Raw genomic sequence first — 19500 nt, 5'->3', positions numbered from 1 at the left:
CAAGTTCCTAAATACAATAACGAAAGTTGTTTGTTTCGCCATCTATTTTAGTACACAGAATTCTGCAATATACTCAATCAAGTCGTTCCACCAACTAACCTTTCACAATGGAAGGTATCCTCACTGTTAGCTTCCAACAGTACACCGTAGTAGGACCATTCACTGCAGCCTGATCATTCCTACCAATATAATGCAATATATGTGTGTGCCAATCCCCCAATGTCCTATCATGTTATGTTATAAAGCTGTCATAGTCCGTTCCCAATCTCGGTTACCTACCTCTCTTTGCAAGCCGATGCTAGATGTGGGGTCACTTTCTCAATGGGTCTTTAGGATTCTTCCAGCAGTGGCTATTGATCAGATGATGTCATCTTCGTAGCTAACAGCCTATGGTACTACCTGTGTGGGACAAAGTTCACTTAACCCAGTGTTGCGCTGCACAATCAGCCAAACGTTAACCACATTCTATTAATACGGTAGCAAGCGAGACTTGCCACCAATAATCCCACCTGCCTGCTCAGCTTTTGTGCTCCTTGCTGTCTGCCGCTATGATCTCACGTCCTCACTAAGCGCTGCTGTGTGAATTTCCCATGTCTCTTATCATGGCTGTACAAACCAACCACTAGTAAGCATCAGCCCGGTATGGGTCCGACACTGGACGCCATCTTGGGTATGTATATGTCACGCTCAAATTACTTACCTGGCAGCACTAGTGTGTGAAGTTGCTCCTTAACTCTCTCTGTACATTTGATGTTATGGGCTAATCTGTAATCACACTTCAATCAAGGTTCACAACCCCCCAATAATGGTGTCATAAGAACCTTATGTCCCGTAGGCCGGAGCGCTGCAGGTATTGGGTCTGCCGTCTGTGAGCAGATGGAACATCCATCGCCGTACCCAGCTGAACCCACTGAACATGCACATTACACGTGAAGAGAGAAGAGTACCAGCCTGATTGCATTAATTTGCCTGCAAAAGGCATAACACAGTGTGTACCTGTGAGTACTTGGTGTTATCCTTGCCTCTAAAAAGTAACAACAGAGGATATATTGCCCGCTTCAAGTTGACCCAATTAGTTCATCTGCTCATATTATGTAAGTGAAGGAGCCAAGGGATGCAGGCGTGAGGTGCACCGTATGGGTCCATCCGTTGCATCCATCGCCAAACACTGCTGTTGTAAGATTTAGTCTATATAAACCGGTGTGATGGCAATTCCCTCACATCTGGTTCAACAAGTCTGACCAAACCTGAACTTCCTTTTTCCACACAGTTAATCTCACTGGTTGTGGTACCACATATTCACGTCTCTTTACACAAAGCAGTTCAGATCAAACTCTATAGTCATCCTTTTGGGAGTTAGGGAGGCTAAAGCCTCTATCCAGCATATCTCTCGTAGTTGTAGCAGTTTTAGTAAATTGCCACCCCGTTTGGGGAGGTTCTTTTGTTCTAATATCACGATTCTCATCTACCCGATAGTATGATTCTTTTCCTGGAAATGTAACGCCAATGGTGAGCACTGGTTCCCGGTGCGAATTTGCGACTTATGTTCCATCCACTTTGATTTTGCTCGTCTCGTTGTGAGCCCCATGTAGTAAAGTCCACACGGGCAGCGAATCACATAGATGACATTTGCTGAGTTGCATGTGGCGTTACTCCTAAGTTTGATGTCTCTACCACTATAGGGATGTTTAATCGTAGGCCTTCGTATCATATTGTTGCAGTGTTGACAATTCTAGCAGAGAATGGTTCCCACTTTAGGAACTGCAGTTAGTGTGATATTGTCTGCGTGAATCAGTGTATCTCTGATCGATTTGGGATTCATTAAGGAAAATAGAGGTAGGTCCTCAAACAGTCCTGCTGTCGCTGTATTGTGTTGTAAGATAGTCCAATGCCGTTGGGCAATCCACCTTACTCGTGTGCTCTGTTTAGAATGTGTATGAACATATACTAATTGTGGAATTGACTTTTTGGGATGTTCAACAAAAAGCGTCTGTCTGGAGATATTAACTTTCCCAGAGGCTTTTGTCAGTATGTGTTCTCCGTAACCTCTCACTCTGAAGCAATCTAACATGGCTTGACATTATGAAGTATACTGTATGGGATCTGAAATTATCCGCGTTAACCGAAGGAGTTGGCTAAAAGGTAGTCCCTTAAAAGTACCTTTGGAGTGGAAACTCTGCACACACATGAAGCAAGTTATTCCGATCAGTCAGTTTAACATACTAATCTGGTGTGAGTTGTCCTTGTACGACTGTAATGGTGGTGTCCAAAAAGTGTATGTCAGATTGTTCTAAATTCCACGTAAAACTGATTCGATCATGTACTTGGTTTTTTTAGTCTACAAATGTTTGTAACTCATTTTGGAACCATCTCAGATCCCAAAGATATCATCAACGAGTCTGTTGTCAAATACAAGGTGGTCACATGCTCTTTGGTCGCTGAGAAAGTGTTCAGTCTCGAACTGAAAAATAAGATGTTCACATCGCATAGAGCCATGCTAGCTCCCATCGTTTTTTCCGTTTGGTTTGTAGAAAGTGCTCATCGCCAAAGCAGAAAAAGTTGTTGGTCAATGCTATCTTTTTTTTCAAACTTGTTTTTATTAAACAGTTGGAACAAGAAAGGACAAAGCAATAGATACATTTCAATTGTTCATTGGCTCAGGAATATAGCCCCCCTCTCGAGCTGGCCTGAGTGGATCAATTTAGGGAGAAGTCTGATACCGGCCAAGAATAGAAAAGAGGTCCCCTCTTCTCCCTGTGCCCTTCCCCCATTACACAGAAAAAATAACAAGCAGCCAAGGCTTAGTGTAAGTAGAGTTTCGCAAGCCAGGCTTTAAAGGTCAACACTGGGTACCTCTTGTCATAGTCTAGTAGGGGGACCCAAATCGCCTGGAAAAGTGGAGCTTTCCCTCCTTTGCGGCTGTGACCTTTTCGGCCACTAAATGTCCCATATTTTAATCCACCAAAGAGCAAGTTCTGGTCCCTCTGAAGTCTTCCAGCGGTGGGCGATTGAGATACGTGCAGCCAGCACCAGATGTGTCAGTAATTTCGTCCGGGCTCCAGATTTAGGGTATGTTTCCTCACATGGGGCTCCTAGGAGCAGGTCTCAGGGCACATTGGGAGTTTGAAGTCGGTGATGGCTGCAATGAGAGATACAATTTTGTCCCAGAAGGACCGGATCACCGGACAATCTCATCACATGTGGTAATATGAGCCACAAGCCCTGCAGTTACGCCAACATAAAGGAGTGGCTTGGAAGTGGTGGGTTTGTATTGGGGGGGGGGTAATACCAGCGAAATACCAGTCTCAAGGCACATTCATTGTTGGTCACGCATCTCGAGGAGGAGTGGGCCCTAGTCCAGATGTCCAGCCAGGCTTGATCCTCCAGCTGGTGGCCCAGGTCCTTGTCCCACCGGCTCATATAGGCTGGTCGCGAGATCAGCAGGTCTTCCCTTAAAAGTTTGTAAATGTTGGAGAGCCCACCCGATACTAGGCTATCCGTGACTGTCAGTTCTATTGGTCTTAGCGAACGCCTAGCCTTTTGTCTTATGTCAGGGTGTATGATCCAATGGCGTATCTGCATGTAAGGGAACCTGTCTGATTCCAGTAGTTGAAATTTACTTTTGCATTTTTCGAATGAGCATGGCTGGCCTCCTTTGAATAGCTGGGCTAGTGTTTTCAGGCCACCCCGCTTCCAGCTAACGAAGGCTTCTGGCGGTATGCCCGGGGAAAAGGCAGGGTTGCCAAAGATTGGGGACAGCAGACCCAGGGCCCTGGGGAACTTCTTCCGCCTCAGCACCTCATCACACCATTTTAGCGTGACCCTTGAGGATTATAGCAGGTCCTGCCAATGTTTACGCACCGTATAGGGGATACAGGGGAGAACCTGGAGTGTAGGTGTGAGTAGCGTTTGTTTGATCTGAACCCATATCGGTTGGGGGCAGGGGACATCTATGTCGTCAAGTGTGTTATTTGTGCCGCCTCTGCATATTTGCGTAGGTCAGGAAACCCCAGCTGGGTACCTCCCATTATAACTTTTTTAGGAATCCTTGATTTTTGACCCCGTCAGATGAAACTTAGGACTTTACACTGAAGGTGGTCCAGTTAGTTTTTCGGGATTTCCACCGGGAGAAATGAGCAGCGATAGAGGAAACGGGGCAATAGGTACATCTTGATTGCCAAGATTCTGCCCATCAATGAGATCTCCTGACCCGCCCACTTGACAAGGTCCCTTTCTAATGTTTTAAAGAGGGGGGGGAGTTAGCCACAAAGAGGTCTGTAGGGGAGGCCATGAGCCGGACCCTCAGGTATTCAATAGAAGATGTGTGCCAGCAGAGTGAACATAGGGCCTGGAGGGACGCAATTTCCTGTGGGGACAACCCCACCCCTAATGCAACCAACTTGCCATAATTTATCTCAAACCCTGCTACCCGCCCAAAAGCTTGAAGTTCTTGGAAGGAGGGTCGGATATTTGTAATGGAGAGTAAGACATCGTCGGCATACACGGATGCCTTGTGGGAGGACTCCTGCACCCTGACTCCTTGGATTGCTTCATTGCTACGTATGTGTTGTGCCAGTGGTTCCATAATTAAGGCAAATAAAAGGGGGGGAAAGAGGGCAGCCCCCACGAGTTCCGCAGGTGAGGGGGATCGGGGATGATCGCTCCCGGTTAACCTGGAGTATGGTGCTTGGGGAGGCGTAGTTGGCCGCTATCATTTTCCTAAATCTGGGCCCAAAGTGGAAGGCTTCTAAGGTTAAGTGCATAAATGACCCATCAACCTTGTTGAAGGCCTTAGTGGCATCTAGGACTAAGAGAGCTAGCTTCCCCCGAGCCATAGTGGTCATTTCTATCACGTTCAGGGCTCGCCTTATATTATCCCCTGTTTTTCTTCCCACGCCTCCATTTTCTCCCGGGGCAGCTTAGGCAGCAGTGCCTCCCCAATGTATTGTCATTGTGCCGAGAGTGACCTGGCAGGGGCAGCCATTGTTTCTGCAAGGTGGCACACAGCTAATTGTAGGTTCCTCTGTTCCCCATAATGAGTCAACCCTCAGTGGTCTTTGAGGCCTACGATAGTATTTTGCTTTTTGGATTGGGCCAATTTTCTCGCCAGAAGACGGTTTGCTTTATTGCCTTTCGCATAGTATCCCTGCCTTACCGTTATCAAGGACTGAGCCATTTCTTCCTCATATAATGGCTCTAATTTATTGCGTGCGATGCGTATATCGGTGGCATTTTGGGGACCAACCCTTCTGGTATTCCCCCTCGTTCTTCAAAATGTCCTGTTCAAGTTTGGTTCTAGTCTGTACTTTCTGTTTATGGTAGGTCACTGTATGGGCTATCGGAACCCCCTGATGACTGCTTTCATGGCATCCCACGTCGTGGCTGGAGATGTTAAATCTGTGGGATTCTCTTGGAAGTAGTTTTGTATTGCCTTTGCCTCTTTGTTCCTCAGGGCCATGTCATTTAAGATAGGGTCATGGAGTCGTCATTGCGGTCTGGTGAGGGGGGGTTGGATCCCAAGCCCTAATTTGTCGGACCTTGGAAGCAATAGTTACTTTATCCATGTATGAAATAAGCTGGGGTGAAACCGGGATGAAGTCAATCGGAAGGAGGAACGATGGACCTGGGAGAAGAATGTGTAGTCTCGCTCTTGCGGATGTAATAACCTCCAGGCATCCACCACCCCCAGGAATGAAAAGAAGTGAGGAATGCTCATGACAATTTTAAAGTCTCTGGAGGATGGGGTAAATGTTCTGTCTCTGATGGGGTCAGGAACCCCGTTAAAGTCCCCTCCCATAACAATCTGGCCTTCTAAGAAAGGCAGGAGCATTGATTCCAGATCCCTCAGGAAGTGTTCCTGTCTTTCATTGGGCACATTGATCGAGATAAATGAGTACAGTTGCCCCATGAGCCTACCTTTCACTCCAATGAACCGACCTCCGGGGTCTCGAATAGTATCCACCTCCTCGAAGTGGATGCCTTTCGCCATCAAAATTGCTGTCCCCTCCGGGGCCAGGAACTATGTGGCAAAGTCTCTGCACCGCTGGTGGCCATAGTCTGCCGGAAGGAGGTGAGTCCCTTGGAGAAACACGATAGCACCATATAGGTCCTCCAGCCGCTTCAAGATCTATTTCCGTTTGACCAGAGAGTTTAGACCTTTAACATTTAGCGTGAGAAAACGCACCTTCAATTGTGGCACTCCCCTTCCCCAGGAGGAGGGGGAGGACTAAGTGTGTTTTAGTCGCCATCCCGGCCATTGAAATGTCTTCCGTCCTGTTCCAAACGGAATTTTAACTCAGTAACCAACAAAAAAAGAGTCCCAACCTCGGACTCAAAAACTTTAAATTGCTAACATTTTTCGGCAAGCCTCCCCAAGGAACTTCAGGTGGCATCCCCCTTGGGGTTGAGCGTAGGCCATGTGAAGCCTATCTTCAGCCCCTGCTGTTTGGCACTACTTCAGCGACGGTTGTTCAGGCTGCGAGGGGCAGTGCGCCAATGGAGATTCTCGTGGCAACATTTTTCTTCAACTTAGAGTGCAGGACCGGTTTCCCTGAGTTAGGTTTTTTTGGGATCATGGACCAGGCGGGGTGACAAGCTTTTGGATGTGGTTCCTCCGCCCCCTCTGGTGTTCCCGTCTGGGTCACCTCTTCTTTATCCTGGGAGGTTGAGTTTATAATCCCCTAGGCATCCTCCAGGCAGGAGATTGTACGGGACACTCTTTTGAATGTGAACGGGACGGAAGTCGGGAATAACCAACGATACCTGATGTGCTGATCCCGCAGGCAGAGGGTCAGCAGCCGGAGCGCCCTGCGTTTCTGTATAGTTGTGGTTGCCATTTCCTGAAAGATCTTTAGGGGGCAGCCCTGAAAGCTCAGCTCATTCCGGGTACGACCCACCGCCAAGATCTCCTGCCTAGTGGTGTGAAAGTGGATTCTGGTAATTACGTCGATCGGGGGTTCTGAAGCAAGTTCCCTACAAGGGCGTCTGGTACAAAAGCAGCATGGGTTTATCTATTTGTGGCAGGAGAGAAAAAAGGTCCCACATATTCTGCTAGGTCTTTGTCAGAAACGGTTGGGGGCACCCCTCTGATCCGAAGGTTGTTTCTTCGAGCCTGGTTCTCTGCATCCTCTTGTTTGTACTCCAGGATTTCATTCTTGTCTTCCAGGGCTCGGACCTTCCGTTGAATTTCCTGCAAGGCGGATGTGTGGTCTAGGGCCTGTTCCTCCATCTCCCCCAACCACTGCTCCACCCCCAGCACCCTTTGGTCCGTGCATTCCAGTTTGGTGGAAATTTGAGACATGCAGTTACAAAACTCTGCTTTAATGTCCTTCATGAAGGATTGCAAGTCCTCTTTGGTTTCTAATTGCCCTGCTAGGCCACCCGGGCCCTGGTGTGGTGGTGCTTCTGCGTCCGCTTTCCTCCCCTTCTCTGCCAGTAGTAACAGCGTGCAGATGCCCATGTTCTTATGGGGTTTGGAAGATTTTGCCATATTGGAAGCAAATGACGAGGGTTGAAGTGGGGCACCAGCCCGTTCGGTCGTACTTCTTCCCAATGTGCCACCAGTGATCCACCCAGCTTGTCCGTGATAAGTGGCACTTGGGGAGGTGGCATCCCAAAACTCTGCTTTCCGGGCCTTTCGGTTATATGGCCCCCCCAAGGGCACCCCGCTCATCTCTAGGGGGAGTAATTGGGCCAGAAGGGTGGGTCCATCGGTGGGTTCCTCTCTCAGGGAGCCCCGAGATTGTTGTTCGCACAAGAAAAGGGTGGTGCATATACCAACCCCCACCGGTTGGCATGATTAGCTGGGAACCAGGGGGTGGGTCGGAAGGTGCCTGCTGAATTATATACTGCTGAGGAGCGCCCCGTAGGGGCTTGCTGATGGCGTGACCCTGGGCCTGGGACCAGAAGAGGGCCGTTGTCCTGCGGCAAGCGCCCCGCTGGCGAGAGGCAGATTGTTGCTTGTCTGGGAGCCGCTCCGGAGAAGGACTGAGGTGGAGAGGGACCGGAGATGAAAAGAGCAGAGAGGACCAATATTAAGTAGTGTCAATAGAAATGTTTCAGATGATAACATCTTCCCAATTCAGTGCCAATGGCCCGCATTATAAGTATGGTGGTCCGGAAATAAGTGTGCAGGTAGCAACTTACTGGCAACCTTTATGGACCGCCATACTACAACAATGCTGGTAGGGGCCTGAAATTCCCAGCAGGCCTGACCTGAAGCACTGTGACCCCATTCTATTAGAATGGGGTCACTGAAGCACTGGCACTGTTAGTAACAGTGCTGGTGCTTCAGTGACCCCATTCTCATGGACTCCTATGGAACTCCACAGGAATGGGGATTTACCATTTCCGCTGTCTGCCATAATATCCTGGTGGCATCTGGAAGTTAGGCGCCGGAAACTGTGTTACAGGGTTGCCAGAAACCTGCCGCCTACCAGCGAGTTTTCAGGCAACCCCATAATGAGGGCCTATGTCTGGATTTTCCTCAGAAAGTCATTAGGATCTGTAATGTAAGTTGGTATGTGTCTAATAAGATGTTGCACAATTCTATCTACATACTCTGCCAGAGGGGGATTAGGCAAAGGTTTGGTCACTTTTGGGAGTATGTAAAATACTTCAGTTAATGGGTGTAATTTTGTTAGAAAGTTCTTAGTGTGTAATTAAATAGAACAGTGACCTTGGCATGGTGGTACTAATGTCACTGCGCAGCCTGCTGGAGTCGGGAAAGGGGTTCCCAGGCAGAGCGGGGCAGCATTCCACTGTATCTCCATCACAACCGAGACTGGTGGAGCACAGGCAGCAATTTACGGATAGGCAGGCCCTTTCATCAGCCAGCTCCGCAGGTTACCATCCCCACGCAGGATGGGAAGCTACCTTGGACAGCCAAAACGTCCACGGAGAGGGTTCTGTCAGGAGCAGGCGGCCCTCATGAACTGGCTTGAGTTGATGACCATCTGGCTTGCCCACAAAGCGTATCTGGTGGCAATCGGAGCCTACCGGAACTCAGGGGAGGACGTTTTTTCTCATCCACCAATCCGGTGGTTAAAAGACATTTGACGGGCCTCACCAGGCTCTACCTGCCCATCAAGAAGCCACACCTCGTGTGGGGCCTCAACATAGTTTTGGGTGCCTTGACGCATAAACCCTTTGGGCCAGTGGCGTCCGCGGACATCAGGCTAGTCACCATTAAGGCAGCCCTCTTGGTGGGTCTTACGTCGGCACACTGTGTCAGCGAAATCCAAGCTCTGATGGCACCCGAGCCATACACTACCTTTCACAGGGACATGATGGTCCTCAGAACGCATCCTGCATACTTACTTGAGGTAGTCTCTGCGTTCCATCTAAATGAGGAGATAGTACTTCCTACTTTGTTCGCTGACCCTAAGGACCATGCTCAGAGGGTTCTGCACTGTCTTCATGCTAGACGAGCGCCAAAGTTCTATCTGAACAGGACCAAGAGCTTCCGCAAATCTGAGGCTCTATTTATCACCCTCGAAGGGCCAGAGCCAGGATATCAGGCTCCCAAGGCCTCCATAGCAAGGTGGATGTTGGCCTCCTTAAGGAGGCCTAGGAGGGGCAACACAAACAGCAAACATGCATGCCCACGCTTCAGAGCCAAGGCCACAGCGGTCGTTTTCCAGAGACACGTACCATGGCAGGTCATCAGCAGGGTGGCCCCTTATGCCACTCCCTCGGCTTTTTGCAAGCACTAATTTTGGGATGCCGGCTCCAGGCCAGACGCGGCATTCTGGCAGGCAATATTAAGGAACTTGTTTTCTTAAGGAGGGTCATCTCTCCACCCTGGGGCTACATTCAGTTGTAATGGCCCATGCAGTATGGAGGAAAGGGGATGGGACGTAAGAGTAATTACAAGTTTCTCACAGTAGTGACTAACATACTCTTAGTCCATAGTCCCCTTTCCTCCATACATCCCACAATCCTTCCCCCCTAATAAAACTGGTCAAGGGGGACTGAGTAATAGCGCCGGTGGGTGAAGTCAGGGGAGCCCATGCACCCGGGGCATCGCCCCCGTGCGCCTCTAAATTTAAAGGGGATGTTAGGGAGAATTCTCTGTAAAGGCTAATTTCCCAAACCTAGTGAGTTCCCCAGCAGCTTTACTGGATTTTTGGGGTTTATTTTTTTCTCCTGCTAAGAGTGAGACTCTTTTTCTCCCACTCTTAGGCATGATTTGAGAATGTCCTTTGACTATGCAATGTGTTTTATGGGCTATGGGGTCTTTACTCCATAGGGCTTCATGTGTTTTTGGTATATGTGTTACACAGCACCCTCAGTGCAGTAACACAGGGGTGTCATAGTGACCCCCAGACATAGACTCCATACCCTGGGACTGACTACTGTCTCCCAGGGCATGTAAAGTCACCATTGACTTTACTAGTCTTAAATTGTGAACAGAACTAGTACAAACCATCATATTGTGGAAGTACTGGTAGGGGTAATTCGATTGCCCCTGGGTCTGTTTCCCAAGGGGCACTGTCCAGTCCCCCCTTGTCGAGTTTCTGGCTGGTGGCAGTGGATACCACGCGAAATATTCCACCGGAATATTTCCTATGGAATTTTCCCATTCATTTTAAACGCACCACTTTTTGGTGCAATGTTAAAGATACTGCCGGGTTATTTATTTAATATTTATTCCCCGGTTGGGTCTTTTTGCCAGGGCTCAGTTTTAAAATGGCGTTTGTGTTCCCCTCTGAAACCCTAACCCAAGTCGAGCCCTTTGTTCCACTTTTGGCGGGCTTCTGCACAGAAGCCTGCCTCCAAAAGTGGTGCCACTCTGTCTGGGTCTACAGGATGTGTGGGAGGGGGGAATACTCACCCTGGACTGAGTTGCCTCGGCAACTCAAGTCACACTCTTGTGTGATTGGCCCAGTGGTGAGCCGGCCGGCTCACCGCTTAGCATGTTTGATTGACAGCTAGACTGATGAATGGGGGTTTTCTGCATAAAAGCAGGGCTTTGGGGACTGGAACTTCAGAAGTCGCCACAGGACCTAAAGAATCTGAAGAGGGGAGAAGCTGAGCCATCTACAACGACGACACCACCGCTGGAGCCCTGCTGTACGAAACTCACCACTTTCCCGACGACAGAGAAGATCTTCTTCCAGGAGTCTTCTTCCCTTTGAGCTGGTGGGACCAACCAGTTCACCTTTTTTCGCCTCCTGGATCGTCTCGTGGTCGATCGCCCGTGCCAAGCACCCCAGCGGCCGGATAGCTACGCTTCACCACTACCGCGAATAAAAGGGTAGTACCTTTTAACCGGGAAACTCCGCGGCTGGTTTCCTCCCTGGCAGTGCAACGACCTCCAGCTTTCCTCCACGTCGAGATCTTCTCTTCCCCTGGACGAAGCCCTGACTTGCACCCGCTGCCAGGAACAACTGCCCCTGCTAGAGCTTTCTCACCATTTCAGGTACTGTGTCCCGCCTGGTCTCCTTTGCAACAGACTGTCCAAGGTGTCCCGTAAATCCTTGACTCTCTATCCTGGGGTGACCTCGGACCTGTTAACATTACCTTTCTAACTTGATCCAACCTCTTTTTGACTTTCCTACAAAGACTTTGAGTGCATTTCCACTGTGTGATCTTGGGCACATTCCGCCTTGCTCTCTCCAAGAGTGGGCCTGGCCTATGAACTTTTTGCTCTACAGGAGACCCTGCCTTTCTTGACTTGCTGTGGTTTCTTAAGTGTTGGTACTGTGTGATTTCCCTATTCTGCCTTTTCTCTCCCTTTTTTAACAAATTATTGGAGTACCATCTATGGTTACACGCTCACCTCTGTTTTGCTAAATAAGTGGTGTCTTAACCTAGACTTGTCAAATAATGAATTAGGGAGGTGTATATATTTCTAGTGACTGTGTTTGAACTTGCTTGACATATTAGTGCCAGTGTATTTTTACAAGTGTGTTTTTAAATAAATAATTATATACTTTTATACCAAAGCTCTGGTCAGTGTTTGCTTGTGCTACTGTATTTTTAGCCCTATTGTGTATACTCTATATACTACCTAACTCTTCTTGAGAGAAGTCTGACTGCTCAGCCACGGCTACCAGGTAAATCTGGGTGGTACAGACTGCTACCAATTGGGTTTACTGCTAACACCTGTAGTCTTAAACTTTTTGCAATGGTCCCTAAGGGAACTGCACAGGTTTCTGCCTAACAGGGGAAGAAGGTTTTTACTGGTGAAAAAGGTACCGTCTCCTGTCCCTAGTGAGGGACGCCCATGCAGTATGGAGAAAAGGGGACGGGACGGAAGAGTAGTATATGTATGCGACCGACATCACATATGGAGTCGACGACCGGCACATCAAGTCAGGATGAGTCGAGATGCACTAAGCCACCTGTCAAAAAGTTTTCCGAGCAGCTGACGCTGGAAGGGATATCAATGTGATGAGGATTCTGCGTGAGAAGAATCCATAGAAAGAATATTATTGGTAAGTAATGTTTCCTTTGTGACAATCAAGCTAACAGATCATAGGAATATTTCATGAATCAGATGTCTATCAGCATAATAACAATGTGACTGGTACATTGGGGGATGAGGAGATTGTTCTGCAGGGTGGTACATCAGCAAGGCACCAAAGGGAGGACTGATAAAAGTTACATTTTTCCATTCCCTCCCTTGGGAAAGTGGCCTCATTTGTGACTTGAAGTGTCACTTTGCCACCACACTCAGTTGCGCCTTTGGAGACTCCTTTGTATTGCCTCTGTAGGATAGCCCCTATTGAAAAGTCAGTAGAAATGGGGCAGAATGAGCAACGTAAACTGTGACTACTCTGCCCTAACCTAGTGACCTCCCAAGGGAAGTCACTTGCCAGTCTTCTGATAGGTAGTCCTCAGAAGCATTGCTTCAGACTGTGTGTCTGATAGGCGTCACCTCGGGGTATTGTAGAACATTGTATGTAATGATCATAAACACTTGAGCTAGCAAAGTTTGGAAAGAGGGACAGGAAATCCATTTAGATTAATCATCTTAATTCGATGAAAGCAGAAACAGTCAAGCATGGAACAAGCTGTCCGCTTACATCTAATAAGCCCTCTGAGGATGGTAGAGCCAGTGAGAATCGGAAGAAAGCACAACCAACAGCCGCGAAGAACATGCTGTTCTAGAAAACATTCCCTCTACTCAGAAACGGTTTTTACTGTACATGAATGCCTCTTCTGTGGGATGTAATGAGCTGAAAGAACCGCTGAGTACCTGAATAGCTGAGGGCCAAAGAGCGGGTTCAGTATTCTGCTGAGAACATACAACTCAGTAGAGAATTACTTGTGCTCTGTCTGTGAGGCCTTATCAGGTTAGACCACCGTGGGGAAAAACACACGTTGCTCTGTTTAGTGCCCTGCTTACTGTGAGCTAAAAATATAGAAGCATGAAATTCCCAATGGCTGTAGGTGGCGAGCTGTGATGGTTTCTTCTTGAAAAATACGTTCTTGGTGGGCCGGGTCGTGTGTTTAATGATGCTTTATCACTTTTTGTTTTTAATAAGAAGGTCTCACTTGGCTGTTTTATTGCCCCTCTGCTAGGTGGAAGCCTTAACTCACCAGCCCAGAGCCACCACTGTGCATGCAGTGCGCGATTCCGAACTAGCCAAGCTACCAGAGGGGGCGCTGTCATCTATCAAACGCAAGTACCCTCAGGTGAGCATGATGGGACTCTTTTTGCCCCCCTATACCCATTACCCTCCCGCCCTCTCAACCCTCAGCTTTGCTAACCTGCAGTATAAGGCATAGAATTCGTCTTCTTTGGCAAAGATGGCTGAAAATTAGGATTCCTCACTTTATGTTTTTGTATTAAGTTGCTAGGTTCTTCAGCGGCGCCTGCTTTGTTTTCCTGAATTGTAATGTACACCCCCTTCTACATCACCCCATCTCTACACTGTGCATTTCATCTGCTTTTCCATCCTCGTATCTTCTCCTTACTCCTCACCCTCAGGAGATTTTACGTCCGACTAACAAGGGCACGGGCACAATGTGCCAACCCCCAGACAAGCCAGATTCTCTGAGGCCACTAAATTGGCGATTTGGTGCAGTATAAATGTTTGTAACATAACATGCATTTTAAGGTTTGGGACCCAATCTTAAATTGGTAATAATTGAAAACACTGTTTCCTATTTTAGCATTTTTTTTACCTGGAGCCGGTCAGTAATGCTTGCTATTAGTCCTCCTCTGATTTGCTTGAGCTTTAGACAAACGTGCAAAGGGAGGTGAAGGTGTGTCCAGCCACTAAATTACACTGATTTTGACATGTCAGTAATGCTATGAACACATACATTCGCTAGCAATGTCAGCCCTCCTTTTCAATCTTTCTGCACTGAAGACTAGTATTCTGACCAAGTTCCCCGATGCTAATTTAACTTTTGGGTGGATCCCGCCTTACCCTGTTTCCTTATTTGTTAATTACCTCCATTCCTTTTCCCATGAGTAAAAGCTAGCTAAGAAAAACCCTCTCTAAATCCTCTGAGCAGTTGCAATAAATACTGGCTTCAGAACTTTTTTTAGTTTTGGCAATTTCCCATAAAGCTACAACTATTGGCATAGGAGTGCATATAGAATGGACATGGGATGTGAGGAGAGAGACTCAGCCTGTGGGTGGTGTTTGGGTTTTTACCTAACTGTTGACCACCCACAGCCATGCTAATCCCTATGATGATTCCAGCCACTTACCTGTCCCAAATCACTCAAACCACAACCTCCTCAGTCCTCTTTGAAATTGGTCTGTAATGCAGTAACATCTCAACTCCTGGGCTTCTGTGGGACTGCCATTGTTATTTCTAAATAGTTTTCTGAAAGATAATCTGCTCCTGAAGTCGAGCTTGGCTGAAGGTGCTGTCCCCATCGTTGCAGCGTGGCTGAGAGGCTGAGCCCCAGATAACACTCTGTGGGCCAGGCCAAGACTGGCCATGGCAACCTTGCCTGGAGCTGCATTGGGGTGTCGCGGATCATCCGAGCAGGGTGATTGAGCTTGACGGCTGGAATCGGAGGGCGCTGTGAGTAGTAGTATAGCTGTGGACTGGAAACAAAGAAACCAGAGGTGTGTGGCCTCCTATGTTTTGGACAAGTAGAGCAGGAGTGGAACTGTGGGGGGGTGGCCGGTGCCTGCACAGTGAGGCGCAGGGGCAGCTGTTCCACCACCAATTGTGAATCAGCCCATGTAGGTGGTGAGAAAGGGCTATCAGCATGTGACTGCATTGCACAATCAGCGATGAGGATCTGAGGTGTGACCAACTAGGCCCTGGGCAAAAAACCGCATGGGCACACAGGGAGGCGGCTGTGGCCTAGGGACAACGGCTAGGGGCCTGCGGACCAAATTTCTAAAATAGAGGATAAGGGAGAATGACAGGGGTGCACTTCGACCCGGGTCCCACTCGAGCTAAGCTTTCTCAAAGCTGCGTAGAGGCAGGCATTATGGCGGGTGGTGTCCAATGGAGGTGACCCCGGAGGAGGAAGATTCCTCAAGAAATTCATCCAACGCGGAACTGAGAGAGTTGATAATGGAAGGGAACAAGAAGATTGCGTACAACATAGATAAGCTCTCTATCACTATGGCGCAGGTGAAACAGGATGTGAGTAAGCGGAGCGACAGGGCGACTGAGGTAGAAAAGAGCATTTCGGAGTTTGAGGACACTGGGCAGGCACATGGAATGGAACTGATTCACCTGCGGGAAGCCACTAAAATGCTAGCCCTCAAGCTTAGCAATTTGGAAGATCAGTCAAGCAGGAAAAATGTCAGGTCACTGGGGCTTCCAGAGGGTACGGAGAAGGGCAACATGGAAACATTCCTGAAACCGTTGCTGCCTTCCCTGTTTGAAGATGACACAGCCCTGCTTATATACTTGTTGACAGAGCACACCGAATTCTGACACAAAGGCAGCCATCGGGTGCATTCCCACAGGTCATTATGATGAGGGTGCTGAGATACTGGGTCAAAGTTAAACTGCTGACACTAGCTAGGACACAGACATAAGTGGTATATAATAACAGACTGTCCTTTTATCCTGCACTGGAACAGCTGTGAGACGCACCTTTGTGATCCATGAGAGGGTCATTGGTTGGAGTTGTGGGTGGGGAATAAGGTGCTAGAGGTGCTCTGCAGACAAAATGTGGCATCAGAAGTTGGGGATGTTTGGGTGTTGGGTTTGGTTATAGTTGGGTACACTGAAGTTTGTCCCATGATGGAGCCAGGGCGACCAGTGAAATTAAAAGCAACCTGGGGATGTACTGGAGACCAGGTTGTGCTTTATTGGCTGTTACATATAAAACTGTATAAATGGGGAGGATCAAGTTCTTTACCTGGATTATGAAGGGGCTAGATGGTGTGGTTAAAGGGATCAGGATGCAATCTTAAATATGCAGGAAGGGTGACGACATAGCTATGCTGCAATAGACACACCTTACTGCAGCAGAGCGTGGGAAATTGGGCAGGAAGTGGGGGGAGGGGAGGTTTAGTGCATCCTTCACATTGTCAGCCAGAGGGGTTCTTATTTGGATCCGTAATAATGCACCCAGTGAGACGGAGGCTGTAATGCAGGACAATGCAGGCAGATATGTGGGGATGGCAGGCAGATTAAGGGGGATGCAAGTGTTGTTGCTGTGCACCTATGCTCCCAATATAGACAGTGCGCAATTGTTCACCCAAGTCTCATCTATCTTGTGTAAGTATGTCAAGCACAGGATCATTTGGATGGGAGACTGTAATTGTAGTCTAGATATTTTTTGGGTTCTTCCAAAGCTAGGGGCCTACCACTGGGGAGGTCCTCTAGAATATTATTAGACACTATTGTGGAACAGGGACTTCTTGAGGCTTGGGGGCACCTGCACACGGCGATCAGGGGCTTCTCCTTTTATTCGGCGGCACATGTGTTTTATAGTAGAATAGATTGTGCTTTCATGCATACTAGGGAGGTACACACGTTGGTAGCAGGGAATATTTGGACCGGTCGCTCTCTGACATGCACCGCTGCTGCTTGCGTTAAGCTGGGCTCGGGAAAAGGCTCTGATTCCAACATGGAGGCTGAGGGGGCAGGGGCGCTCACGGATGGCGCATATAGACATACGATTAAGCAAGCATTACAAAAATACTTTGACAATGACGTGGGGTCTGTGGAATCTCAGGGCATACTCTGGGAAGCATTCAAAGTCTCAATCAGGGGGGTTGTTTATCTCCACCACAGACATACACTCATGAGTCAAATCGGGCTGCTGGAAATGGAAATAGGGGAGTTAGAGAAGGAACCATTGAACGCCAGAGCTCTAGAAGCTTTGGAGGAAACCAAAAGAGAACTATTGTATGAGGAATTTGAGCACATGGGTGAAATAGGGTACATGTCCTATGTTAGTAGAATGCATGGTGAGGCAGATAAATGGGGCAGAACTCCTCATTTGTGGCGGGCGGCAGCCATTGCCGCAAATGAGAAGAGGAGGAGCGGTGCCCATCGGCGTCAGGATAACGAGGGCAGAACTCTTGCCTGGCTGGTCAATAAGCAGAAGGGGAAAAGCAATATTATAGAGATTAGGAATAATATAGGGGATATAGTGCAGGACCATTAATGAGGTATTCAGGGGATTCTATGAGGAGCTCTATAAACAGCAGGCCAGGCCGGATGAGGTTTTGATTTTGCTGGAGGAGGCAGAATTACCATGTCTGGCAGAGGTCGACAAGGTATAGTTGTGTCTGCCTTTGGACGTTGATGAGATACAGTGATCACCCATGCCACTGGAATTATATAGGGAAGCGTTCAAAGCAGAGTTGTTGTTGAAGGCTGGAACGGACCTCGCGGATTGTGGGTCGTACAGGCCTCTCTCGCTGGTAAATGTGGATAGTAAGATTTAAGCTAAGATGTTAGCGCAGAGGTTGGCCAAGGTGATGCATAAGGTGGTCCATGCATCTGGATCCGTGCTGCAGAAAGGAACACAATGTTGAATGTTCGGCGCATATCTTTAATCCTGGAGGGAATGTTAAAAGACAGGGAGCAATTAGCAATAGCTAGTTCAGATGCTCATAAAGTGCTTGACTTTGTCGACTGGCGGTACATGACGTTGGGATTGCAGAAGATGGGTGTAGGGGAATGCTTCCTCAAGTGGGTTCATCTATTATATGGGGAGACTTATTCAAGAGTCAGGACAAATAATGATATGGCGGCAAGGTGGCAAGTAGGCAGGGGCACGAGGCAGGGCTGTCCTTTGTCACCAATGTTGTTCGAACTGGTTCGAACCGTGACTTGCCTGCTAAGGAAGAGGTCCAGCAGTAGTGGATATAGCATTAGAGTGCAGGAGCATGTTGCATCACTATATGCCGATGATATACTGCTGTACATTAAGAATCCGGTGGGGTGGTTCCCTCAGGCGCTGGAACAGATAGCCGCGTTTGGGTTGGTTTACAGATTAATTGGACAAAACCGTGCTTATGTGTGTTACCAGGCACGGATAAGACATTGTTTTCCAGTTTGGGGATCAGGGTCGCAGACACAACGTTCCTGTATTTGGGCATTATGGCGTTCGAAAGTGTTGGCAGTAATTCCGGCAGTCATAGTGAAGGTGAGCTGTGGTGCATTGTAATACGGTGTCTGCGCACGTGTGAGGCGACCCCTTTAAGGAAACCACTTTATAGGAGCACAGCGAGCGCAAAAGCGTTGCAGTCATTCCGTCAGTCGTCTGCCAGTCGGGAGAAAGGTTGGGGTGAGGCTTCGCCTTGAGATTCGGGGAGACAGCGATGGACCAAACTGGAAAGTCTACCCTCCCAAGTGTGTTGCCCCTTTAAGGGAATGCGTCCCTCCCATGTGTTTTGCCCTTTTAATGTGGGCCATTTGGGCCATGACTGTGTCATGGCCCAAGCTAATAAAAGGAGCCCCTGTAGACATGTGTGAGCACGGGCCTGCAGGCCATGGTGCCCTGGGACCCTCGAGCCAGCAAGGTGGCAAGGGTCCGCATGTTGAGACAGTTGGAGATTGGAATATTAAGATGCCTAACACGATAGTTTATTCTGGGTCGTTTGCAAGAGAATACACTAACGAACTAGAGCTGCCGACTAAGAGTGTCTTAGAGGAAGATATCCAGGTGGTGGATGGCAGAATTGCAGACTACAGTGTGGTGGAAGAGCAGGCAGTGAGGCATGTTGAGCAGGCTTTATCATCTACACATGCATAAATGATGAGAATATTTTACTGCAGTTCCAGGAGGATGATATTCTAGACCAGACAACCTTTCCGATTTTTCAAAGCGCAAAGGCACTAGCCAAACAACAAGTTATAAAGAAAAACCCAAGAAAAAAAAAAAAGAAAAGCGTTGTATCGGAAGTGATAGGCTAAAATAGGCAAGATGATGTGGCTGGAAAGACGGGAAATGCTATGAAAGTACAGGATCTCCGTATTGTAATTCTGGATGAAGGCCTGAATAAGGGAGAGAACTGTATGAACTTTTCCACCTATCTTTTTCCACAGTCTTACCTGACCTTCCATACACTTTTGAAAACCTGGCTCTTTACCTAGGAAGCTCCA

At 48.2% G+C, this 19500-nt stretch overlaps 1 protein-coding gene across 3 annotated transcripts in view; it reads left to right on the top strand.

Moving 5' to 3' along the window:
• The window catches only part of PNPLA7 (patatin like phospholipase domain containing 7), a 2986886-nt gene that overhangs the window by 1582811 nt on the left and 1384575 nt on the right, over positions 1 to 19500 (top strand). For all 3 annotated transcript variants that reach the window (XM_069609797.1, XM_069609798.1, XM_069609799.1), the window contains one exon: positions 13531 to 13644. In XM_069609797.1, the coding sequence (XP_069465898.1) occupies positions 13531 to 13644 (114 nt within the window). The remainder of the gene's footprint in view (positions 1 to 13530; positions 13645 to 19500) is intronic.

The sequence above is a fragment of the Ambystoma mexicanum genome, chromosome 8 (genome assembly GCF_040938575.1).
Source record: "Ambystoma mexicanum isolate Mex_15411 chromosome 8, UKY_AmexF1_1, whole genome shotgun sequence".
Lineage (NCBI taxonomy): Eukaryota > Metazoa > Chordata > Amphibia > Caudata > Ambystomatidae > Ambystoma > Ambystoma mexicanum.
This window is presented reverse-complemented; position numbering and strand designations above follow the sequence as displayed.